This window comes from Nanorana parkeri, unplaced genomic scaffold (assembly GCF_000935625.1).
Source record: "Nanorana parkeri isolate BGI_ZX_2015 unplaced genomic scaffold, ASM93562v1 scaffold80, whole genome shotgun sequence".
Taxonomy (NCBI): Eukaryota; Metazoa; Chordata; class Amphibia; order Anura; family Dicroglossidae; genus Nanorana; species Nanorana parkeri.
The window spans coordinates 2,396,863-2,424,429 of NW_017306348.1; the positions used below are offsets into that span (position 1 = coordinate 2,396,863).

General features: G+C 44.0%; 2 protein-coding genes across 2 annotated transcripts in view; both read left to right on the forward strand.

Annotated features, from left to right (window-relative positions):
• LOC108804971 (delta(3,5)-Delta(2,4)-dienoyl-CoA isomerase, mitochondrial-like) overlaps positions 1-738 on the forward strand; it is a 36,738-nt gene extending 36,000 nt beyond the window's left edge. The window contains exons 9-10 of the mRNA XM_018576909.1: positions 288-438; positions 521-738. Coding sequence (XP_018432411.1) covers positions 288-438; positions 521-625 — 256 coding nt within the window. The 3' untranslated portion in view covers positions 626-738. The remainder of the gene's footprint in view (positions 1-287; positions 439-520) is intronic.
• Positions 739-17,265: 16,527 nt separating this feature from the next.
• The window catches only part of LOC108804966 (galectin-4-like), a 17,438-nt gene continuing 7,136 nt past the window's right edge, over positions 17,266-27,567 (forward strand). The window contains exons 1-4 of the mRNA XM_018576902.1: positions 17,266-17,364; positions 18,900-18,988; positions 23,522-23,729; positions 25,437-25,556. Of these exons, the coding sequence (XP_018432404.1) occupies positions 17,320-17,364; positions 18,900-18,988; positions 23,522-23,729; positions 25,437-25,556 (462 nt within the window). The 5' untranslated portion in view covers positions 17,266-17,319. The remainder of the gene's footprint in view (positions 17,365-18,899; positions 18,989-23,521; positions 23,730-25,436; positions 25,557-27,567) is intronic.

Consider the following 27,567-nt stretch of genomic DNA (forward strand, 5'->3'; position numbering starts at 1 on the left):
ATATAGCTATGTAGATCTGCATTTGGTCCCTGGTCACCTCTTCTCGATGACCTACTGATTTTGCTCTTTTCTTCCCTCCTCCAGGTCAGTGGCTCAGAAAGTATGAGAACTATAGCCAGCCTGGCAGCTAGAATTTTCAGAACTTTTAAAAATTTGTTTAAAAGTTCCACTTTACTTAAGGGTAGCCAGCTAAGCTCTAGAGAGCTGCATTTTGCTCCTGGTCCATAAGCTGTTCACCACTTCTCTATGAGTTACTGATTTTGCTCTCATCTTCCCTTCTCCTTAAGCCGTGTGTTCCCCGATAAGTCTTCCCTCCTACTTGCTTCTCTTGACCTGGCTTCTGAGATTGCCAGCAGAAGCCCTGTGGCTGTTCAAGGAACCAAAATCAACCTCATATATTCCCGAGATCACTCAGTGCAGGAGAGTCTGGATTACATGGTGAGTACTAATCTCTGGGCAGAGTTCCCTGGGACCATTCTTTTATCAGACCACTAACATGGCTGTGTTCTCTCTGTCATAGGCTAACTGGAACATGAGCATGCTGCAGACCCAGGACATCATGAAATCTGCACAGTCTGTTTTAGAAAAGAAGAGCCCGAAAGACATTCGTTTTTCTAAACTGTAATAGTAGCCCCTCAGCATCAGACAGGACAGTTAACACTTAAACTGACTGAGACTGTAATAATTGTCTCTGATAGACCATATCATTAGAACTACAGGTAGACATGATAATGATAAAATGTATCTGCACCACAAAAATTGGTCTGAACGCCTAAGGAGTTTTGGAAAATGTTCTTTTTAAAATCCCTTAGAGGTGCGGTTAATTAAAGAAAACCTGAATTTAACTGTCCATGTTTTCCTTAGGAACTAATCAACTTTTATCTAGTGCAGGTTAGAAAATGAGAACTAATATGATAATAGTTAGTGTGAGCAACACAGACACTTTCCTTTCTTCAGCCTTCAAAAGCATCTTATCTAGTCTTTAAATTGAAATCTTTTTATAAGAACTCAGTGATCAATTATCAATTTCTATGGCAATATATGGAAGGATCTGTTGGTGTAGAAATGAACAACTGGACCATTAGGCGACATCTCTTCACCTGAAGTTCAATGTTGTGTAACAGGCTGAATTCATTTTCTTCATTATGAACAACAAAACTCTAATTCACACTTGATACCTCTCAGTTATTATGTTGTTTTTGAAGGTTTCTTCAAATGATTGGTACGAATTCCACTGATTGTTTTGCCGCTGGTTAATAAAAATGTAGTATGTACTATGTCTGTTCAAGTTCTAAACTTTTTTACACAAAATTGTCCGGATTACCATGTCTACTGTTTAATGCAGCAAGAACATTAACGGGAAGGAGGCTGTTTTTGTGCTTGGTGTCACTTTTATTTACATGTACATATGAGAGGAGGTGTTGATTCTAAGTAAATGTATTACATTTATCTCTTTTATCTATAACAGTCATTCTCAACCATAGGTCTGTGAAACCCAAGGTTTCCTCTAGAGGTTTCTAGGGGTTCCTTGAACTGTTGCTGGTTGACCTCCCATCTGTTGGTGCCTGCCTAGTTCCAAGGTTAATGGAACATGGAAGTGCCAGCAGTATGACACCAGTGATCCTGTTAGCTATGTGTAAGGAGGCATTCTTCTCACTGACCACCAATGTAGGGTGCATTCTGACCACCCATGTATTCCCAATGATCATAAATATAAGGTGCATTCTTCCCACTGACCACCAATGTATTTCCAAAGATCATAAATATAAGGTGACCCCCAGTTAATTGGTTTTCAAAGGGGTTTCATCAGACCTGAAATTATTTAAAAGGTCCCTCTGGGGTTAAACGGTAAAGAAAGGCTAATCTATAGGATCAGTTCATCAAGCTATAATTCATGTGTTGTTTGCCATGGCGATCATTACTTTCAGCCACATGACTGTTATTTTCAGCTCTCATCACTGAAAGTAATAGGTTTAATAGCAAATAAGAGTCATTATAGTTTAATCAATCAACCTTTGTGCATTAATTCTGTGTGTTTATATATCTGGCTTATTACTTGGCTATGATCGTTTGCTGGGCTAGTGTCTGATACTGTATTAACCTGTCATGAGGGAAATAAGGAGGTAGGAGGACCTCTCATTATGAAAATGAAAGATTCCTGGCTGGCATACTGATCCACCATTTCAAAAGTTTGAGGTAGTGATGTAGAATAGTAATAAAGACAAAGACTTCTGACTGTTGCAGGTCAGTGACCCCAAAAATATTGAATCCAGTGGCCAGGCAACTGGCTGTTTTAGGAGGAGAACAGTGGTGGTAGCCACCTTGACAGGTTTACTGTAATATCAGTGTATTGGGTGTCATAGCCCACTATTCCATGGTACTGAGGCAACATCTTGATAGCTTTAGAATTTGAGACGAGGGTTATTTAGCTGACCAATAGCGCTAATACCTTAAACGAAACCATTCTTTGCCTGTGCACTGTAAAGGAAGAGGTTTGTTTGTAAACCAACCGCTGCAGTACCTTATAATACTAAGAAGAAAAATTATTAAAAAAATAATAATCCCAAGAAAAGAAAAAATAAAAAAAATTAAAACCAACCTTGCCGCCCCCGCCATCTGGTTGCCATTCTTCATTAGGGGGAGGGTTTGGTGGGTAGGGGGGCGCATTGAGGAACCCAGGTTTGGGGCAGCAGAGAGAGTAAATCCAGCCCTGAGTGAGTCACATGCTTCTCTACAACCAAAAGTACCAGGTATTTATCTGTCTCTAAGTAAAGGCAGCTGCATAGGCCTGTATTAAAATTAACCTGTTTCCCTGCACTTTATTAGCTTAGCACAGGTTCACTTTAAACATCCCCAATAATGTTGTCTTTGGTGAGATACTTGTAGAGGTCCCAAATGTTTGAAGCAGTGCTGTAGGGTTCAGTGTTCCTTATTTCAGCACTGGGATTGATCATAATTATGGTAGGCAAGTCCCCACGCTCACCATTACATATTGAGCAAATACACCAGCATAGCAACAATCTGCAGTACATCTTGATAAAATTCTTGAAATATATATAACTGACGTGGAGATGATTGCTTTTTGCTTCAATGGAGGCTTAGCTTTGTATAATTGTCATGCAAACAATTTTGTCATTGAATGTAATTAGAAATGTAATTACCTTCCCCCAAAAAATGGGATAAGTCACTTATGTGTAGTATGGCAACCTAGAGGCGCTGTGAGCACTGTATGTAGTATCCCCCCAGAAATCTAATTGCCTGTTTGTGTGATTGGAGCACTGCTTTTTCCAAAAGTCTGCACTAAGCTACAAATCAAATTACAGGCATCTCCTGCAGTAGGATTTTAATTCGATATTTTTAAGGCTACTCGTTTGCTTTTTAAAAAATTGTATAAGGGATGGAAAATCACTAAATCAGCATTCTTCTAAATACAATTCTTATAAATTCTTCTTAATACAACTGAAACTAATCAGCTGGTTGTAATGAAGGCTGACCCTCCCATTCAGGAATCCGTTTGGGAAAGCTCAGGGTAAGTCTAGCCAGTGTTCCTTCAGAAGAGAGGGAAGTATAGAGCTGTAAAATAGTTTATAAGGGTCTGTTCACACAGGGCGTAAGGCTGCGGCTAGGGGTTCCTGTGGCAAGAACCTATGGATTATTGCCACAGGAATCCAAGGTTTGTCCGTGCAGATGCGGCTGCTGTGCCCATTCAAGTGAATGACAGGTTGACAGTGTCTGTATCTGTCACTGTAGATGGAACGATTACCTGCAGTTCAGGATAGATGAGTGTCCATGGACACTATCTGTCTGAGTCCAGGGTCAATCATCTATCCCGATCCACAGGTAATCACTCTATGTACGATTACATGCGGACAGCCACTGATACATGAGGCTGCTGTCAGCCTGTCATTCACTTGAACGAGCACAGCAGCTGCATCTGTATGAACCCACCTGGGGTTTCTGCCGGAATCCCTAGCTGCAGCCTTAAGCTCCGTGTGAATGTAGCCTTAAATCCTTGTGATATATACATTCTTTTTTTCTTGAAGGGATTGTTTTTTCTTAACAAAACTAAAAAAGCTAAATCTATCATAAATCAAATACGTGGACTGCCATTACTGCAAATGCTACTTGCTTGGCTAGCGCTAAGGAACACAGCGCTAAGGAATATTGAACTCTCTGACTTCGGATCAGTTACATTGAACTACTGAAGCCAGAAGACCGGAATTTTCATAAGGTGTGAAACAAACGCAGGCGCTGTATTTTTTCACATGATGCATTTCCTTTCAATGAAGGCAGGAGATCTCTTCTAAGAGAACATGTAATCTGAAAATGCTGACATAAAAAATGCCAGTTGCCTGTTTGTGTCACTGACCCGGAACAAGTATGACAACTGACTTCTGATTTCACCTGCTGCTTTCTGTTTACGGGGGAGTGACATTCAGTACTGTGCAAAAGTTGTAGGCAGGTGTAATAAAATGCTGCAAAGGAAGAATGCTTTCATAAATAAAAGTGTTAATAATTTATTTTTATCAATTAACAAAATGGAAAGTAAATGAACAGAAGAGAAATCCCAATCAAATCAATACTTGGTGTGATCACCCTTTGCCTTCTTCTAGGTACACTTGCACACAGTTTTTGAAGGAACTCGGTAGGTAGGTTCTTCCAAACATCTTGGAGAACTAAACACAGATCTTCTGTGGATGTCGGCTGTCTCAAATCCTTCTGTCTCTTCATGTAATCCCAGACAGACTCCATGATGTTGAGATCAGGGCTCCGAGGGGGCCAAACCATCACCTCCAGGACTCCTTGTTCTTCTTTACACTGAAGATAGTTCTTAATGACCTTAGTTGTATGTTTTGGGTCATTGTCCTGCTGCAGAATAGATTTGGGGCCAACCATACACCTCCCTGATGGTATAGTGGTATAGTATGATGGATAAGTATCTGCTTGTATTTCTCAGCATTAAAGACACCATTGATCCTGACCAAATCTCCAACTCCATTTGCAGACATGAAGCCCCAGAATTGCAAGGAACCTCCTCCATGCTTCATTGTTGCTGCAGACATTCATTATTGTACTGCAATGAAATAATGAGTGTGCAGCGCTGTAGGTGTTTTATGTGTTACACATCTATTACGTGCTAAAATCCCTACAATTAGCACGTTAATAGATGTGTAACACATAAAACACCTACAGCGCTGCACACTCATTATTTCATTATCGTTAAAAACTATAGCGCAGCAGCTTTAACACTTAACCCTTCCATAAGCGCAGATTTCACATTTTTCAATTCATTATTGTACTGCTCTCCAGCCCTTCAGCAAACAGACTCTTCTGTTCATTTATTTTCCATGTTGTTAATTGATAAAAATAAACTATTAATACTTTTATTTCTGAAAGCATTCTTACTTTACAGCATTTTTTCACACCTGCCTAAAACTTTTGCACAGTACCTTATAATAAAAAGCAATAGTACAAAGTGCCCAGTGCTACAATAAAGTGCATATTGTGATTACCCACTAGAAATGCAGTATATGTGCATTACAACATGCTTATAAATGACATATTCACAAAAATAGAAATGCAATTATAATACATTAACTCTAGTTCGCATTCGTAAAACTTTCATAGTGTCCATATAAACTGTCAGTGACTTATACAAAGCTGTGTTAAACTTCCAAGATGATAACAAGATATAATAAAAAGCATAAGGCCGTCTTTTGACTTTATATGTGGCAATACTACATTTGCACTTACACTTTACGCTGCATTTATAATAGTTATTTCAGACTTTGTCTTTATCTCTAACTGCCCGCAAAATATTAACAGGATACCATAGAACCCCTACGCAATTGTATCTGTAAATATTTTTGCAGGCAACCTCACAATATATATAAAATATAATTCAATAAATAAATCATTACTCTCAACATGTGTCTGTGTCTCAGTTGTCATTAAAAAGAAGGGGTGAGGGAATGGGTACTATGGGCCCTAAGCACAGTTTGGAAATCCAGTTGGTTTCAGATCTTGACAGCTCACTGCCTAATCGGCACTGAGACATGCAGAATGCTTGTCTTATTTCCTAGTTACATTATCTATCTATCTATCTATCTATCTATCTATCTATCTATCTATCTATCTATCTATCTATCTATCTATCTATCTATCTATCCAGCTCTAGCTAGCTAGCTATCAAGAAAAGTGAAGAAGTGTCGGTATGCAAATGGAGAGCCCAAAGATTATTCTTGAACAGGGGCCCTTTGGTGTCCACCACTGAAGAGGGCTTAGGCTGATGTCACACTTGCCCTCCTGCTGCTAGCAACAACTTGCCAAGGACAAGATCGCTAAAAATGGCTGCTTACAAAATGTGACACTCCCTCGATAGCTGGATAAATTAGACATTGGTTCCTCACCGATGCAAAATGTCACTTGCCAGTGGCATAGTGACACTTTGCTTATCTGGCCAGCAAGGGAGGGTCACCGTGGAAGCAGGTAAGTATTTCTTAGCCCTGTAAGGCCATATTCACACGCATTTTACGTGCTTACATGCGGCAAGAACCTGCAGCTTCCTGCGGCTGAAACTGGTGTTTCTTGACAGCTTCGGCCGCTCAGCCTGTACAAAACAAAGACAGGAGCCTCAACTGTCCACCACTGGTTGCATGTAACTGCACATCCAGCAGTTACATGTGGCTAGAGACAGATGACCATCTCTAGACACAGACAGATTGGGTACAGGGTTGGTCATCGATCCCCAGGGCAGGTAACCGCAGAATGCAGCAGAACCACCTGTCATTCCACTAGTAGGAATTGGCTGATTCTTGCCGTATGTGGGCACTTTGAATGAGGCCTAAGGAGATCCGGTCACTGAGGTGTTGTCGTCAGCGACAGGACCTCAACTGTGACAAGGTCCATTGATCACACAGTGCATGCCATTCCTTAGTTTCTGCCTGATGTACAGCTCTCTGCCTGGGCCATTTTATTGCAGGGTATTTTCCAGCCTCTCCCTGCTGATAAGACTGGTTAATAGTAACTTATTTTACAGCCCTACCCAGTGTAACACACCTAAGTAGACATAATTACTCTGTGGTCAAAGGGAACTGCTTCTTATCTCTGTCCACATCAAACACAAGCCATACAAATCACACTGTTAGCAATAGGATGACGTGTAAATTCCAGAGCCCCTTCTTGGCCAAAATCGACAAATATCTAGGGAAGGTCCAGAGGTAACTCGTGATTCTGTCATCAGATGATCAACAATGAGAACAGATAATTTATTACAACTGGGTCACACACATAATCTCCTTCAGATTTGGCAACCACCATGTGGTGTGAGCTCCAACCTGACTAGATATTTGGGTGTAGTGTTGAATGGATTGTTAGCCTGATGGTAGAAGGGTGCTTCTTACATCTGTATTGTTACTCTGTGATCATCCACCATATGGTGGCACATGTAATAAGAATTGCTGCATGTGGCATTATAACAGCTTTTTTCGGATCCATATTCATTTAGCTCATTAAGCTGCTTAGGTGAAATATGTATTTTTCTTTATTTAGAGCAGGGGTCTCCAAACTACGGCCCTAGGGCCACATCCGACCTGCTACATGCTGCTATCTGGCCCATAGCAAACCTGGCTGGCTGGCAGTGGACACGCTGGTTTGTGTATCGTAATACAGAGACCAGCGCATCCACTGCCAGTCAGCAGTGATCCTCCCTCAGTCCCCAGCGTAGATTTCCTCCCAACTGTGGTTGGTTGCTAGGACAACCAGTGCCTAGCCCCCCAATGTAAACGTGCCAGATGTCAATCACCTGCCCATGATCCATTCTGCCAGTGTTTTCCAGACTGCAAAGGGTCGTACATGCCCTACACATCTGTGGAGTGTGTGAACCCCGGCAATGCACATCTGCACCATTTAAATCGCACAAGGATGAATACCACACTGCACCATCCACTCATAACGCATGCACAGCATCACTCAACCTGGAGGATAATAAAGGCAATAAAGGTGTACATGCAAGAAATAAGGACACATAAACACGGGAAAATGCCCAATAAACATATTTACTATTTGGTTCATATAAAAATGCAAAAATAGAACAACTATATACAAATATGATTATAAATGAACACAGCAAGAACAATAAAAGGGCAACATGCCACCTTTAACATTCTGAGGACCTGCAGCCTGCTACAGCTTATGTAGCTCATCAAGCACATCAGTCTGGGATCTCCGTATCTCCACAAGCAGCTCGGCCCTATCTTTCAGCAGACTGCAGCAGCGCATGATGACTGCGCACAGTCTACCGACTGGAGCCCTGTCCTGGGCTGGGGATGCACCGTGTACTGTACTTAAATGAGCAGATCAAAAGAAGAATCACAATGTGTAGTCCATGTTGCATGCCATGTGAAAGTTAAAGAACAGAACATACCAGACGCGGAGCTCCCTGATGGGCTGGCAACCTCGACGCACTCCACATCTGGCCCCCATTTCCTCCGCAGGCCCCAAAATCCTTTGGGCCTGCATGTCCCCAGATGTTACCCCATCTTAGCTTTCCTTCCTATAACAATAAACTGTGCCATGCAATGTGAAGCACGTTACATGTAGATGGGCAACATGCAAGTACACTATGCAGGCAATGCCACATGTCAACATAGTAGTCTGCCACATGACACATGCTAAGCAAGGAGGCACCAAGCCCCTGTCACACACCAATACCTGATCAGTGCATGTCATCCTAGTCTGCAATGACAAGGCATGTACCCCTGCAAAAGCAAGGTTGAAACACGTACAGTATGTGCATGTGCAATAATCTGTATCCCCAAACTTACTTTTCTTAATGATCCTGTGGATCCTGTGCAACTGGTTCTCCTCCCACAATTTAAGGTCAGACCATCTCTTCCTCAACTGATGCTTGGACCGCTGCACCCTGAATGTCTCCTCCAAGATCCCTATCACCTTCTCCAGGATCCTGTCCTTCCTGATATTGCGGTTGTCAGTTTGCAATCATAATCCTCCTTCTCCATGATCCTGACTATCTCTTCCAGTGACCTGGCAGTGGCCCTGGGTTTCTTTCCAGATTTTCTATAGTGCTTTGAGGCCTTCTGTTGGGATGTGGATGTCTATTCGTTCTGATCCCTGTATAAAAGGGCGTGGTCAAGCGTGGTCAAGCAGGTCCCACGTGGACCTACAATCGTTACTTCGTACAGACGCCACCATCCAGAGATCGGTTTGTATACTGCGATCCCCCACTCATCACCAGGTACGTACGATTTTGTCTGAGCGAACGATGGGACATGCATGTAAAACTGAAATCATCTGTTAAGGGGCCCCCACACCTTTGGACATGTGCATGTTGTAGTGTGGTAATGGAGAGGTGCTGTGATTATGTATATGTGTACACATGGACATGACTCAATTATGCCCATTTATATCCTGAGGCCTGGATTATGCGTGCGGCTTTACCACTGCACCTCAAACAGCTATGATAATAGGTGCGACACATGATTGCCTCCGACCACCCAAAACAGGTCTGCCGTGTGCCTAAATAATTGGTCTTGGCAAGCTGAAAGTGATTGGCTTTCTGAGTCCTAAGCAATGTTAAAGGCCAACCCCAGAGCCTGCCAAAATCAGAGCCTTTGGCATGGAGATATGCATGGGAAGGTGTCCAGAAGATGTTTGCATGTGTTGAAACAAACCTGAAACGCAGATGCTTGACTCCTGTACGCCGTGTGCTCAGGACTGGCATCTCGCATGTGTGAACCGACCCCTCAACTCTGTAAATGGCCATGCCATGTCCCCCTGTCAATACACCTGTGCCAAATGTCCATGTTTGTGGTTAATGTGACAATACGCTAGACGCAGCCCTTTCCTGGCCATGTTGGTGCTCTTACTAGGTGGATGTAAACATCTTATATGCATGTGACACATGAAAGGGATGAACTGTGCAATTGATGGGACTCCTACCACCTTTTGTCTGTGTCAGCTCGACATTTGTGAGACCCTGAGGATGGCAGACAAATTCACCAATCCGGACTTCCTGACCCAGTTCATACAGCTATACAGGCAGCTGCCCTGTCTTTGGAGGGTCAGGTCCAGGGAGTATTCAGACTGCAAAAGATTCCAAACCTCTGCACTGTATATAGAAAGGAGCAAAATAAGGTGCGCGCCTCGCAGAGGTCAGTGGCTGCTGTGGATGATGTGTACGTACAAAGGCTTTGGAACTTCGACAGCCTCCGGTTCCTAGATGATGACGAAGAGCTCCGGATGCTCTCAAGAAACAGCAGCCGGTACCCAAGTGAGGTGTTTGTGCTCCAGAAAAGAGTTATTATACACAAAACATATATACATGAGTCATGTAGCAAAGACATGTGATATTCTCAGGAAGGCCATGTGTCATTATGTGCAAATAGGTGTGGGAAAATATACATATACATATACTGGTATGTAAATACATGTTCTATGTGGTTATGGGAAAAGTCAGGAAGTAGTTATTGAAATTGTTCAACAGGACATTGCACTTTAGATCCTGCTTTGCCATTCCACAGCACCACGTCCCATGAAGTATTCCATGTATTCCTGCCTGTTTTGGCGCGCTGCTGTTGTTACCAAGCGGGAAAGCATGGCGCCTAAGCTGTCAAGGGCAGCACCGTCATTCCTCCATTCCTCTGGCTGCATTATCCCATTCACCAGGCCCTCGTTGTCCAGGATGTTGGCTGGCATGTAGGATATCGTCTGCTGTCTCAGGTAATTGTGGAGGGTACAGCAGCAGTAAACAATAATGTTGATCTTGGAAAGGGAATGTTTATTGTGGTGTGGAGTATCCTGAACCTGTTTGCCATGATCCTGAACGCATTCTCCACCACTCGCCTGGCATGGGATAGGCGATAGTTTATCATGCGCTGCTCCGGAGACAGACCTCTTAGTGGAGAAAGTTTGAAGATGTGTTCCCCAAGGGCAAAGGCACCATCAGCCAAAAAGACAAAGATCAGACCCTCTCTGGTTTCATCATTTGTTGGAAGGTTCAATGACCCATTCAGGAGGCGTGCGTTGAACTCTGTAAGCTCCATGACCCCTCCATCTGAGTGTCGTCCATTGCAGCCAATGTCCACATACTCATATTTGGCATTTACAACTGCTAACAGGATGATGCTGAAGTAGCCTTTGTAATTATAATAGTATGAGCCCGAGTTTGCAGGGGGGTTATGCAGACATGTTTACTATCTATAGCTCCTCCACAGTTGGGGAAGTTCCAGATGTCGTGGAACTGTTTTCCGATGGGTTTCCACTCTTCAGAATCTGTGAACCACCATGGTTCATTGATGTTGCTCTTTTTATTTTCATTCACAGTAGATTGTTGACCCGGAGGCAGAGGAGCTGGAACCGGGACCTTATACGGGTCCATCAAGGAGGGGACGGAAGAGGCCACCCTCAGAGCAGGCAATTCAGGAGTTCCTGAGCCAGGCATCAGCAGCCTTGAAACAGAAGCCTGATAGCTGCAGACTATTCATGAACTATGCTGCCCAGAAACTGCACCAGGTTGACCCAGACCAGTGCAGATAGGTTCAGGCCATGATCGTTGAAATGTTGCACATGGCACGGACTCACCACATAGCCCGTCACATGTGTATGTGGCCCTATCTGGAGGTTCCCCTGCCACCTCACCAGGTGGGTCCCCAGCAGGTGCCCCAGCACCAGGAGCAACACCACCATATGGCACTCCTACATGTGCCGCCCCACCCCACCTAGGGTTACACCACCACCCAGGGTCGCACCACCAACCAGGGTCGCAAAAACACCCAGGGTTGCACTACCACCCAGGGTCGCAAAAACATCCAGGGTCCCACCACAACCCAGGGTCGCACCACCCCGGGTCACGCCTGCCACCACAACCTGGGCCGCATATTCTACCCTAGCATTATTTGGGTGCTGGCTCCTCTGGGGACCTGGAAAACCCTGTGTGGGCTCCAGGCCCATCCTACACAGATCTGTAGGTAGATCTTGTTTTATTTGCCTTCATGTTCCCTTTATGTGATTTTGGTTCCCCTTGCCCTTTCTTTTTAATGGATTGGATGTTTATTTATTTTACATTCTATTTTTTTCATATTTTATTGTGCGAGGTCATGCCTGTTTTGATTTTGTTTCATGTTAATAAATACATTTTGATTTACCCTAAAATAGTCGTCCTTCAGTACTTGGGCAATTGCAGCACACGTGTCAGGAATGATGCGTCCCAGAGAATGGGCAGAGATACCGCTCGAGAACTTGAGGTCCTCTAGGCTTCTGCCAGTGGCGATGAACTTCAAGCTGGCTATTAGCCTTTGTTCGGGGGGTGTATGGCTTTTCGAAGGATTGTATCCTGCTTCCAAATGTGTGTGTGTGTGTGTGTGGGGGGGGGGGGGGGGGGCTCGAAAAAAAAACATCCTCAGGTCATTTCAGAAGTCTTCTGGGTTGTTCTCCCTCAGTTCTTGCAGTAGTGCGACATGCGAGTACATGTTGCGTCTTTTCAGCCAATTTTTGGCCCAAACTCTCCTTTTTTGTGCCCTGCGTCTGCGCTTCTCGGCCTTTTGGCTAAGATCAAGTGTAGTATCTGTTCTTATCAGTTGTCAGGAACTGAAAATGGCAAGGGTAGCCCTTTTCTCAGCATCCATGGTTTGGTATTGACCACGAAAGCTTTGCAGCCGAATTCCCGATGTTTGGGTGCATGTGACAGAATGGCCTGTCTCAGGGATATTCTGCAGCATGAGTCAAACGATCACTTCCGGCATTCGGAAGAATTCATTGGATTGATGTGCCTGTTGCACGATGTTTGGCAGGGGAATTTGTCTTTACATGATGGGGCAGTCGTACGGTAATGACCGGCTGGTTTCACAAACTTTCATACTTTCCATCTTGTTTTTGGACAACCAACATAGGCCCTGACACATCCCATAGTAAATGAGTTATTGGTTCATCGCTATACTCAGGGCTTGAAAAATTTGACGGTGTCTCACCAGTCAGTCAAAAATTTCACCAGTCAGCATGACCGGACTATAGCCTTGCAATTTATGTTAAAAAATTTTGGGGACAGATAGAGCTTTCTACTATACTCTTTTTGCACTGGGCATTAGGAAGTGTTCAGTAGGCCAATGCACATTTGACCTAGCACAACTTTGACATTCAACCGCTCATAATCACCTGAGCAGAGCGTAGGGAGCACAATCTCCTGTTGACAGTGAAATTTGGATGCCACCTTCGGGACAAACCCAAACATTGGTACCAGTACCACACGATCAGCCATGAATGTGGTAAAGGGTTCTTTACAGCCCAGCGCAGCAAGTTCCGAGATCCGCTTAGCAGAGGTCACTGCAACCAAGAAGGCAGTCTTTAGGGTGAGAAGCCAGAGAGAGGTATCCACCACAAATGCGTCCGAGGCAAGATAATCTAAAACCAAAGGTAGGTCCCATTTGGGATAAAGAAGCTTTCTAGGAGGTTTCAGCTGCAGAACAGCTTTGAAGAATTGGGAAAGAAGAAGGGCCGATGACCACTGAACCCCAGTAAAGGCCAAAATGTCCGACACCTGTCCCTTTAAGGTGCTCAAGCTTAGGTTCATATCTAAGCCTCTTTGCAAAAATTCCAAGACATGCGTGACTTGAGGTCTATCGGCTGGGAATCCTGCTGAAGAAGCACATTTTTGAAATCTTGACCATACTCGGTTATATGTCAGGTTCGTAGATGATTTTCTAGATTGCACCAGAGTGTTGATCACATTCTCAGAGCATCCTAGGCATAGTAGTTGGCTCCCTTCAATTTCCATGCCATCAGACACAACCTGTCGGGAGCGGGATGAAGGAGAGTACCCTGAGAGAGAAGGTCTTCCACTTCAGGCAGGGGAAGAGGTGGTCCCTGCGCCAGTTGCTGAAGCAAGGGATACCACGGCCTCCTGGGCCAATCCGGAATGACTGCCAAAACCCAAACATTCTGCTGGGACAGCCTCTTCAAAAATGGCAGGATCAGGGGGACAGGAGGGAAAGCATAAGCTGTCCGGAATGTCCATGTTGCCGTCAGTGCATCTGTAGCTACTGCTTACCGGCAAAGGTGTCTGGAGTAGAACAGCTATAGCTTCCTGTTGGTTGGCGAGGCTAAGAGATCTACCTCCGGTATAAAAGCCCATCTCGTGAAAAACACTCGGGAGAAGTTACCATTCGTTGTTGTCCATCGACAGTCTCGACAGGAAATCCGCCTGGCAGTTCAGAACACCGGGTTGTTGTACAGGGCCGACAAATGTAGAAGATTGACTTGTGCTCATTTCAGTATAGGTGCCACTTCCTCCAGGAGGGACCGACTTCTGGTACCCCCTTGCCTCTTCACATAAGCGACTGCGGTCGAGTTGTCCATCCTGAGGAGGACTGATTTGCCACAAATCAGTTTTCTGAACGTCATCAGAGCTTGAAAAGCCGCTCTCAGCTCCAGCACGTTGGAAACCATGCCCTTTGCGCAAAATGACCAACGACCCTGAGCCAGATGACCCAGGCCGCTGGCTCCCCAGCCGTGCTCGCTTGCATCTGTTGTAACAAACAGGAAATGAATGGGATGGAGGGAAAGACATCGATGAAGTTTCACCCCCTCGAGCCACCATTCGAGACAAGCCCTCATTGGTAGTGTAATTCGAATCCTCTGATTGAGATTCTCGGATTGCCATTGCGTCAGGAACCCGAACTGAAATGGACGGGTGTTCCATTGGGCCCATTTCACCATGGGAATGGTGGACACCATGGTGCCCACTACGTGAAGACATTGCGAGGCAGAGAGGACATCTGCAGCAATTGCAAGTTGAATTCTGCTCTGGATAGACAGAATCTTTTCCGGTGGAAGTGTGACGATGCCAAGCCACGTATCCACCCTTGCGCCAAGATAGACCAGATCTTGAGTGGGGTCTAGATGCCTTCAAATTGTATTCTACACCATCCTTGTTTAAATGATGGGTCTACCACCCATGGCCTAAGCCAAAGGGCCCTCCTGCCGGTGACGGCCGAAAGCATAATCCTAGCCAATGACTTTATCATGTCTAGAGAGGCTTCCACCATGAACGCGGAACATAATTTAATGTTCCTGAGAATATCCAAGATCTCAGATTTATTGAGATCCTCTAATAATGCCGACTCCGCATTATCCGACCAGACCTCCAAGGCTTTTGAAGACGCGGCCACCGCCATTGCCGGTTTAAAGGCTGAACCCGCTGATAAATAGATCTTTTTAGGATCTAAATCTATATGTCTATCCAGCACGTCTTTAAATGACACTGCATCATCCAGTGGCAAGGTAACGTGTCTAGCCAACCTCATTAAGGTTACATCCACAGTGGAAGACTCCTCCAAGCATTTAACATCCTCCCTCTTGAAAGGGTATAATTTCGAAAACCTATTTCTAAAAGACGACTTTTTGTCGACCTGACCCCATTCTTCAAAGATAATCTCCTTTATTTCTTCCATAAATGAAAAAGAAGAAATTCCTTTCTTGCTCTGCTTAAAGAAGCATTTTCTCTTCTCTGGTTGCTCAACCAGATCTTCCCAAAGCAAGGCTTGTCTAACTGCCCTCACAAAGGGCTGAACAAGAGCAAAATCGAAACCATCAAACTGGTCCGCTTCTTCTTCAGATGAAGAGGCACCCTCAGATCTCAAGGGAGATCTTACACCGGAGGACCTTTCCGTCCGCGTAGAACGCACCCCTGAGGGTCCAGGCACCGGGTCAGCCTGTGGCAGTGAGCCTTGTGTAGGCTGAGACTTGAGGGCAAACTCTTTCAGAGAATCATCAAAGACCTTTTTCATCAAAGAAATAACTTGCAAGCTGTCAGTCTGCTTGTCTCTAGTTGCATCTAAGAAACATGCTTCACATGCCATCTTTCCTGGTAGTGCTGTGTTAGGACAAGCCCAGCATCCAGTCAGAGGCGGTTGAGGGTGATGCCGATGGGTAGAAGGCCTAGAAGTGCGTTGGGGGCCTCTTGCAGAGTTAGCTGGTTCGGGCCTATCCCTATGCCTGGAATGCGTTTCCTCCCCAGATGGGGATCTGTGCCTGACCGACGAAGAAGAAGATCTCCGAGCATGCCGCGATGAGCGGGAGGGTTGACGAGAAGATCTGGATGGACTGATAAGACAGACAGCAGTAGAAAAAACATCAGATAAAACGCCAAAAATTAAAAAGAAAAAATCAAAAACTTTTTTTTTTTTCAAAACTAAAAGCTGGGAGCCGCCGCCTTCTTGAGGGGCTGATTTTTCAAACGGCATGCTGAAACATACATGAGTACATTTTGGGAACCACAAGTTTTAAAATATACAGATGGATCCCAATTCAGGGACAAAACATACCTGTAAGTGCAGTATGGCAGAGACAGCTGGGCAAGGCAGGCACACACAGAGTGGAAGCTCCAAGCAGCAGCAGCAGCAGCAGCAGCAGCAGCAGCAGCTAACTTCAGATGACAGATTTTTAAATTCTCCGCCAAAATTAGAAGCTCCGCTCACTCCGATTCACACCGCCGCCATTGCGCATGCACCGGCCTCCCGCCGGCACTTCCGCACAGCCGTGGAGCGCACAGCATCTCTGTGCGTTCCACACACATGCTGCGTAATCCACCGCCGGACGTCCGTTGCGGACGTAAATGCGGCAAGAATAAAAAACGGCCATACCCCAGAACCCTGTACCTTGTACAGGAACGGTCTCCCGTGTACCAGCAGCGGGATCACGCAGCCCTAAGCCGTTGGAATGGGCACAGCGCAACAACACCCCAGGGCACAGATGGGATGGACAGCAAGAGGTTTACTCCCGCAGGTAGGCAAACGGCTCCAATCCTGTAGAAAGAGGAAAAAAGAGGAACAGTGGGGATTCTGAGAAGCCCAAATGTATGAGTTACCATCCTGTTAAAGAGGAGGAGGGTGGGATTAACCCATTGTGTGCTGACATGGAGCTGACAGGAAAACAGCATTTACATGTATACATAATTGGCTTACATTTCACAGAGAGGTCTGAAGTTTACTGCTATTTCTGCAAGTTTTCCTATCTCTGGTTCATCTGGAAGGTTCTGATAAGAGCAGTTGACCTCACCCCACTGTAGGTATTCTGAAGTTTATGTTTAAGGCTGGCCGGAGAGCTAGCATATATCCTTTATACCACATGAACAAAGGTTTTGTTAATTGCGGAAGGAAGGTGTTTAGTAAAGGACAAAGGTTGAAATCATAACTCAAGTCACCTGACACTCCTACATTACGTATGTATATATAATCATTCCGCTGTGTGAGTTGTTCTCTGTTCCACAGGTGACTTTTCTAGGTGGACGATACCAACTGACCAGCCATGGCGTTTGTTCCAGCTCAGGGATACTATCCTTTGTACAACCCAGTAAGTGTCAACTTCAACCTCTTTGACCACAAGGCACAGTGGTCTGATTGCATTTTGCGCATAATCATTAACTCATAGTAACCGGACCACCAGATTTCATCCACTTAGATTGGTCAGAACAATGGAAGATGGTGGGTCACTGCACTTCGTGCCTAGTTGACTTTCCTAAATAATCCAGTTTGCCCCTTTTTTTTATAAGGCAAATTGCATAATGCTGTAAACCATTGCAACACGTAGACATATTTCATTAGCCTGATTGCACAATGCTAACAGTGGATATTTAATTGGATCTTTTGATGGCTTTAATTTAAATTATTATAGTATATAGATCAGACAGTCTGGTTTTCTAATTTCCTGCACTTTGGAAGATTTCCACTTATCCTGGGATCATAGATTGGATTCCTTTCTATTTTCTGTGTATTGGGGCAAATCTTGATATGTGCGGGTGACTTTATTGTCACAAAAAAATTATGTTATTTGGAATTTTCAGAACTAGGTTAAAGAGAACCTTTGCTGAAAGAGGAAACACAGGCTACCAAAGCCAACTAGTTGCTTGGCTATCATGCTGACTCTCTGACTTCAATGCTCTGGGACACTAACCCAGAACAAGTATACAAATAAGAATTTCTGACTTTTCTTTGAATTCCCAATGTGCATATTTGTTTGAAGGTTAGTGACTAGGAAAATGCTTTAACCAGAGGGTCAGCTAGGCGACTAGGACTTTCAGAAAGAGGTGAGAAATGGCAGCTCCCTCTCTTAGGAGGACTACGCAAAGCCCTCGCAGATGCTGCTTATTTAAGCAAATACTTTTTTTGGATGCATATAATGGTCTACTTGACAAAGAGCAACATTTCCTTGAGTGATGATTATATGTCAACCGCTTAGCATTTGGCTATCAAAGTGAATGCTAAAAGCATAACTAAATCCATGAACAAAAATGTAGAATATTGAGCTTTACCATTCCTTAGATGCGGTGGCTGCTTCAGTTTGATTTTTTCTAAGGCTAAGAACATTTTCAGCAGGTACAGAAAATAACTAGATCTGGCCAGAAATGCAGTGTCCTTGTTAGTTCTTGTGAGCTGACCTGGAAACATAAAAAATTGATATATTTCTTATGTGAGCTGCTATTCTCCCCATTCCCCTTGTAATGGAGATGAAAAAAGAAGACATGTTTGAAGTTCAGCCTGCGTGGCAACCATAGCTCTCTCCAGAGATACAGTGAAGGGGGGCAGGGACAGGAAATGTGTTATTTTCAGGATTAGCAGATTTATATAAAGTATAAAAAGCCTGCTAAAATAAAAACAAAACAATGCAGGTACCTCAGCTAAGGAATGGTAAGCTACATTATATAATTTTTTTTGTTTTGGAGTTTAGATACACTTTAAAGCTTGTAGCTCTCATTGACACAGAACAATTCTACAATTTTATATTTGTGTGGATTAGTTTGCATTTTGGCTGCAATTGTAAATGAACTTTTATTCACCCAGCCATCAAACGGGTTAACTGACTTCTGAGATTTTCCTGTTTTCTTCCAGCCCATCCCCTGCAGAAGTCCCATCTATGGCGGCCTACGCGCTGGGATGGCTGTCTACATTAATGGCATGATTCCCCATCACGCAAACACGTAAGAAGCATAAAAAGTGCATGTTTGTCTTCTATAAATATGCAGTGTTAACACAGGCCAAAGAATAAAGAGAGTGTAAAACTCAATGGACAACAAGAAACAATGGACAATGTTACTAAACTGAACAAGGGGAAACTGTGGACACTTGGGGGTCTATCTTTTATACAATGGGATGTTTCCATCACATCTGTTCATATCTTTTCTTATGTTTTAATTTAGGTTTCCCTCTCTAAAATCAGACCCTTTCTTTTAAAGCATACCTGCTATAAACGAGTAACCCTCCAACATTTCCAATATGTTAGCCATCCTCAGATGTGTAGACTTACTCTTAGCACCCTATTTTCAACATCATTTGGTTAAAATCTCAGTATTTTCAAATATGGTGGAGCTGGCATGTCCCCTGCCTCCCCCCAATACAGCACTCAGGGTCCCAACAATTGTCAGATCCCAACAATGTTGCACGTGTTTAGGGGACGAGGGTGGTACCATGAAGTGTGCAATTACTGAGTATTGTTGGCAATGAATGGTTATCAGAGTGGCAATGAATAGGTACTAAAGGAAAGATTAGGCATCAGGGAATGCCTAGCAAGGTGAGAGGTGGAGGTTTTTAATCTAATGATATACATACCTGCCTATGGATATGTAATTCTTCTCAGCCACTCATGTGCATCACATACTCTTGACAGATAGTACAGCCATCAGTGGCGGAACTTTTGCCATAGCGACCCAGGCGGCCGTTATGGGGCCCGGGGCACAGGGGATCCCGGCCAGAACTAGGAACAAAGGGGTCCCCCTAATGTCCGCCTGGGTTGCTATAGCAACGCAGGCTGCTGGCTGTGACTGGCGGCTGTGAGGAGGAACGCGCCGCTGTCCAGATCACTTACAACCTGCCAGTGATCTGTGCATTCCTCCTCACAGCCACTGCTGAGTCAGTGACAGGTGGGCTGGGCAAGGGGCGTAACTAGAAATCACAGCGCCCAATACAAAATTTTGCTATGGGGCCCTGTGATTTCCAGTTACGCCCCTGACAGCCATTTATTAGACCTTCAAACAGATTTACTTGCCTGTTATTGTAGAAGCAGTAACACATTAAGGTCATTCCTTTGCCCTCCCCTCTTGTAGTATGTTCCCTGTGTTAGACTGCTAACACTGTGAAAAGCTTTAGAACCCTGGCCGACTCAGAAAGTTGCCTGTCCATCTTCTAGTGTGTTTCCTGCTGTGCAGATGAGGTTAATACAAAGACATTGTTAAGTACTTTTGCTGCCTTTACGTATAAAAGCCATTCCCTGAAGTCCAGCTTTAGTACCAATGTCTCAAACACTAAAAGCATTCTGCTACAGAATAGTCTGCAAATGCACAGTATAATGTTAAAATGAAGATGGCTGCTCATCATGCAGCAATGTCACAGTTGTGATACTTGACTATTTACAAAGAACTAAAAAGTCTTTACCCGGTATGAGAAGAAAAATTAATTACTTTAATAAGAGATTTAAATTGAGTTTGTGATTTGTGACTGATTTTTGATTGGAAATGCCTTAAAATATAGTTTTCTAACAGTGAAAATGCTGCTTCCTGCACTGACACTGGACACTAGACACTGCATCAGTCTATGCTGACATAGCTGAGTAGTAGCCACACCCCTCAGCACAAGTGTCATCACACGGGCCTTTATTTCAGAGAAAGGAAGGGGGCGTGTCTAACCAGTTCTGACATAGTTGAGTAATAGCCACACCCCTCTGCACAAGTGTCATCACACAGGCCTTTATTACAGCGAAATGAAGGGGGCGTGTCAACCAGTTCTGACATAGCTGAGCAATAGCCACACCCCTCAGTACAAGTGTCCTCACACAGGTCTTTATTACAGAGAAAGGAAGGGGACGTGTCTAACTGGTTCTGACATAGCGGAGTAACAACCAAACCCCTTAGCACAAGTCTTCTCACACAGATTTGATTTGTACAGAAGGAAGACAAGGGGAGGGAGTGGGGTTTGTCTGGCCAATTCTATTGCTGAATGCTGATGACGGTGAGCACTAGGTTTGGAGCTTATTTAAAGGAGAAGTATGAGGTGAGTGCTTTTCACTCACCTCATAGTTCTAGCCGACCTGTGACAATGAGACTGTCATAGGTCGGCTCAGTAGATTGGGAAGTGAGCGAACACATACCGGGGTCGCTCACCTCTTGATCCTGCCACGGCTCTCTGCCGTGACAGGGGAGGGGCTGGATTCCCCGCTCCGATCCTCCAGCGCTGACTGGCGGTACGGACAGGAGAGGGGGCGGGTACAGCTGGCTCTGCCTCTAGATAGGCAGAGCCAGCTGTCACTCACGCAGCTGGGCGGATCCAGACATAATTGTCGGGATCCGCTTCAGCTGCGGCGTCTCAGTATACCGCGAGCTGTAGCTCGCGGTATACTGAGCTTAGGGTGATGGGAGGATGCTAGTTTGTGTCCTCCCGTTACCCTAAGGAGAACTATGGGGAAAAGCCCTAACCCTAAGCCCTGTAAAAGTTTAGTCTCTGTGACTGCACATCTATCCTGTGAATTCATTTCAGCTTTAAAGCAGAACTCTTTTTTAGTGAGTGATTGCTTTTTACTCACCTCATAGTTCTAGCCGACCTATGACAATGAGACTGTCACAGGTCGGCTCGGTAGATCGGGAGGTGACCGAACATATACCGGCGTTCGCTCACCTCTCGATCCTGTCACGGCTCTCTGCCGTGACAGGGGAGGGGCTGGATTCCCGCCACCCCGATCCGCCAGCGCTGACTGGTGGAACGGACGGGGGAGGGGGCGGGTACAGCTGTCTCTGCCTCTAGATAGGCCGAGGCAGCTGTCAGTCACGCATGCTGGACGGATCCCAGCACAATTGTCGGGATCCGCTTCAGCGTCTCAGTATACCAGGAGCAGCAGCTCGCTGTATACTGCAGCGTCTTAGTATATATACTGAGCCTAGGGTGACGGGAGGATGCTAGTTCGTGTCCTCCCGTTACCCTAAGGAGAACTATGGGGAAAAGCCTTAACCCCATAGTTCTCCTTTAAGCTGTTGAACAATCTGCATTTTGTATGGATGGAATCTTAAATCGCTCTGTAAAATGGTTCTCACTGATTCACCACTCAACCCTAACTCACTGACATGTATTCGAGAGGCTCCTAACCAGTGCCTCTGTCACCTGTGCAATGTTTTCCGGCGTCCTTGCAGTGCGGGCGGGGCCTAGTGATTTCTTGTTCATAATGTTTCCGGTTGTTCTGAAATGTTCTGAATGTTCAACAAACCTGAGGACCGTGTTGCGACTGGGAACGGCTCCATGTCAACCAACATTGAACATTGATTTCAACATTGAATTCTCGACAAAATAGCCGCTGAGTTGCTGTAATAGACTCACCACAAAGCTGTCGTAAGCAAACAATGTTGTCATGTCCACTGCTTCATTGTGACTGAATTGGCATTCCAGGAGGGGGGGCAGACACCTAGCTCGTCCCCCTGCCATCATTACTTACAGTGTACTACCTGTTCTAAAAACATCCGACTCCCGTGGCTCACGCTGTATATAATTTGTGTGCATACCCTAATTCAATAGGCTGCGCATGTCTGCCTATAAACAATATTCTATTAACCTGAGAATACATGGGCAGTTCAAAGTATAGAACCACTAAAATATTTTGAAATGGCTAATGTTGGACCAAGGTTGGACATACACTGCGGACTGAACAAGAAAAAAACACTCAATGCTGTTAACGTGGATGGGGGAATACCCCCTGCCAGTCTATTGTATTCTGACAGCGGTAGGTGTGCTGCTGTCAAAATATCTGAACAGTGACTACAGATGATTGGCTTTTCAGACCAGCTCCTTTGACAAAAGTAAATTTGCCTTAGACCAATGGGTGTATCTGTGAGGTGTGAAGGCCACCATCCTTAATTCAGCTCATTCATTTCAAATGCATATGAGATTGTGTGATGACTCTGATTGTTTTTGCTTTGTACCTTAATTGTTTTTTTGGAGACCCGTGAAATACCCAGAAATGTTGTTTTCATTAGTGAGTGTACACTGATTAAGTATGATCAAGACAGTCATCCTTATCCTTTCTTTTCTAATTATTGAGCCACTTTCCTAAAATAAGCATGCCAATCAGGAGTCTAGATGTTACTGGCTGCAACCTTGTTCTAGGTCTCACTAAGGCAACAATGGCATCACCCATATTTATTTCCTCACAATTCGCCTTGGTGTAAGACCGCATGTAGCAGTAAATGGAAGATACCGTTACTTTTTTCATTCTTTGCTCCTGTACATTTTCCAGCTGCTGTGGAATGACAGTTGGTAGTGTACACACACATGCCAGACTAATGCAGTTTAATTACTGCAAAGCTTCCCATTCTGTGAATGTAATATGTTTTTCATCAATCCCCACTGCATTTCAACACAGTTCCCCCCATACGAATCTTTCTTCTTGAATGTTTTTGAACTATCATTATCTGTGGATGTTTGCGGTATTGAAACCTGTGACTTATTCTCTCTTTTGCTTTGTTTCTATTTCACAGTTTTGCTGTCAATTTTTCTTGCGGCCAGTATGACGGCTCAGACATCGCCTTACACTTTAATCCCCGTTTCCAAGGGAAGGACAGTGTCGTCTTTAACAGCTTCCAGTCCGGTAACTGGGGTGGTGAGGAGAACAGGAAAGACGGCTTCGCTTTCCGCAAAGGGAGCCCTTTTGAGATGGTCGTTTTGATCAACCCTGGAGGTTTCCAGGTAAGGAAATCCATATAAACTTCCACTACTGCATAAAATCAATATGTACTTAAAGTCCGAGTACTTTTTTTAAAAATTTGGCTAGATTGGGGAAGGACTGGAGCTTTTGTGGGTTTCAAAATGCTGTCGGTTTTTTTTTTTTGGAACATGAAGTGAGGTTAAAGTAAAAAGAAAAAATAGCCAAAATTCTAACCCTTGTGCCAATATAGATCTAATCTCCCTTCTGGGGAGTTTCCCATCACTTCTTGTCCTAGCTTACACCCAAATAGGCTTGTGGTTCATGTTAGAGATACATCGGGTTGATTTACTAACACTGGAAAGGCTGTTCACTTAGCATAAAGAAAAAGGGGAATCTGTGTTCCCTCTGCATACCCAATTGCGTTTGATAGAAATTAAAACCCAAGATGTTTGTAAGCACATGATCTGTTGATGGAAGTGAGCACAGCTTCACCTTGGTAAGTAAACAGTCCTTACTGCTTTAGTAAATACATTCCAAAACGTTCAAATAATTATCTATTAATATAAATCAATGCAAAATCATTATTTTAAAAACTGTCATATTTGAATTTGCATCTTGGACTGGATTGAAGTTATTGAAGGTTCAGGAAGGTCTATTATAGATAGCGATCTTCATCAAGGTCCTCACTGGTGCAAAGAATGTAATTTTGGTTGTGTTTTGCTGCAAGGTTCCCACTGTCCCAATTTAGATCAAGTACCTATTTATCTCCACTTACTTTCTAGAGCCCTGAAACCCAGGGCTCTCGAATACAGAGTGACTTCTAGGACTTTAGGCTTGGTCCTGCCCCTTCTGTCTCACCCTTGCTTCAAAACTGGCCCATCACTGATAGAAGCTTCAGTGATCAATCATTAAATGTGGGAAAGGGGCAGGACCAAGCAGGGTCTTCCTAGTCAGTATTTGCATGTTAGAGCCATCTGGATTTTGTGGCCCTTGGGGGGTCTCTTGAAGATACCTGAGAAGATATGCAGGCACTGCATTCTACCTGCACTAGCACTGTGATGTCACTTTACACAGCACACCTGTGTGTGTTGTAAAGTAGCCACCTCTCCAAGCGGACTACAATCTCACGTTTAGTCAGCCAATTTGTATTGAGATTGTAGTCTATCACGGGAGCGAGCTCGGAGCGGTGACTACTTTACAACACCCCAGGGACCATGGGGAACAAAAGTAGCCACCCTCCAGAAGGAAGGACAGTGTCAGCACCAATTCAGAGATGATTTAAGGATCTACAGCCGAGTGATACACAAATAAAGATACATTATTGTTAATAGTTAAGGTACTTGAATGCATTTTTAAGATTTAACTCCTTAGTTTAGTGTCACTTTAAAAAGAACTGATTTTTTCCATCTTAGGTAATCAAACAATACGTACACAGTACACATTCCATTCCCCAATTGCTGGAGGCATAATTTCTATATTATAGGGCACCTTTGCATTTGTATTTTTAGATGAGACTTGCGCAAGAGCAATTAATTGTGTTTTTAATTAAATCTTATTTTTTTTAGTTTACAAGGTTGTTCAAGTGTCCGATGACCGCTGACTTAGGCTTAGGGTTTTGTGAACGGCGATTTATGAATATTACAATGTGTGACCATTTTCTGAACTTGAGCAGAATTGTCCAGTTGGTGTACAATTTTCAATGGCAATGCATTCTTATCTGCCAATTATCTCTTACTCTGTGTGTGCAGGTTAATGTGAATGGAGCTCCGTTCTATGAGTTCCGCCACAGGATGCCTATGGAACGGGTGGAATGTGTCCATGTGACTGGAGATGTCACTATCCAGTCCATCACCACCGTTGGAGGTGGGGTAAGTAGTAATACTTGGAGCAGCTATAATACTACAAAGCAGGTTGCGCAATGGACATGGTTGTAAGATAGGAGATAGATGACAATGGATGACAGAACAGGTTTTTTTTAAAGTAGCCCTTCCATGGAAATAATATTCTAACAGTATATTCTACATTGCTTCTTCAGCTGTGCTGTACTTTTGAAAGGTTCTGCAGTGTAGGGTCTTGCTCTGCCCACTATATGCTGCTGATTTTACCCAGGCATATACAGTATAACCTTGCTGATCAGTTGTGGTAGTTCAGATATCTGCTACTGCTGGTCATGTGATTCTTTCCTTTTTTTAGACTATATTACAAGAAAATATATGGTCTACATAATTGCACTAAGAATGCTGTAATATTTTATGAATCTAAAAGGGTGTAGAATTTACAGATCATGCTGTTTTGTTCTCATAATACAAGGTCCTCTTTTATGTAGACAAGTTAACAAAAGAGGAACAAACAGGATGTGATTCAGAACATTAATAGATGACCATTACTCATGATGATGACTAAAGTAGGGAGGAAATAAATGTACAAGCAATGTCTATCTAGGGAGAAAATGGGTAGAAGGGAAGTCACATACTAGTGATTAATACATGGATATGATAGGATCATGCTGAAGTTTGAGGCTTGTTATAATGGAATAGGTCAATAAACATTGTGTTTTTGGATGCAGATCTTATTACTGGGAGGTATATATTAACATACCTTCGATCCATTGGAGCATATGTAGGTTCAGAGGTCGATCTGTTATCTTACTTACTCTTATCTTATGCCCACGGGATTGTGTAGAGCAATCTCTATAACATGGGAGATATGGAAATTCCTGATTCACTATCGTAAATGTAGGGGAGGGGTGGTGCCATCCAGCTTCATTGGCCCAGGAGCAGTTACTGCCACTGCGCTCATGGTAGTTCTGCTTTTGTGTCCTCTGAACTATATTTTAGGATTTAGTGTCCTAATATGTTACTTGTTGACTTTTTGATAATTGAAAGGGAATTCAGGTGGAGGATGACATAAGCCAATAAGGAGAGAAAAGTAATACAGGAGGAATGTACTGGTTGAGGATTAGAGTTCAGTAGGAAGAAAGACCACAAAGCATGGAATTAAAAGTGGACCTCTGGAAATCCTCATGGACTGTCTTTGTTCAGGTCAAGCTGTATTTGGGCATCCCATATATTTACTTTCCATCTTGCCAGTACAGTTAAAAAGTCTTCCTCTGACAGTGCCTAGCCAAGAGTTAGTCAGCCACTAGTATGTATACACCAGAGGACATAATTTTGCGCTAAGGGACCTTTCACAACTGCTTGCTTTGGTGTGTTGTGTTAACGGATGCACAATAACGCCCGTAATAATGTGCAATGCATTAAAGCAACCCATTAATTTTCAGTAGGCAAAAAAAACATACCTGCTGTTTTTTTTCCAATGCAGCGCAACACAATTAATGGGGGTAAGGTCGGGGGTTGGGGGTGCACCACCTTCATAGACCCCAAAACATGATTGTGTGGCTATACAGCTACCTGATTCACTTTTACTGGATAGCTGGAAGATAGCTGATGAAAACAGTAACAAGCTCACAGCCGTGAGCTTGTTTTAACCAGCTGAGATCCAGGACATTGATGCAGATGTCAGCATTGGCGAGGTAGTAAGATCACAAAAGTTTGCTGCTGTCACGGTGCTGGAGAGGGGAGCTGTGGTCAGTAAGTCTGCAATAATGTGTAAAAATGCTGTGTATAGTACCACACTATGGCAAAAACCCTATGCACCAGTGCAGAATTTATGTCCACTTTAAGCACAACTAGAGATGAAGGAAATTTGATAATTATATATGGACATGGCAGAAGTCATATTTGGTAATTACATGTGCAGGCTCTGCAATGGCTGTGCATTGCCGATCCTCTTATCTCACTGCAAGTCTTCCACGCCCATTAGGGCCAAGATGTGTTGTCTGTATAAAGCCCCCCCCCCCCCCCCCAACCTCCCCAACCC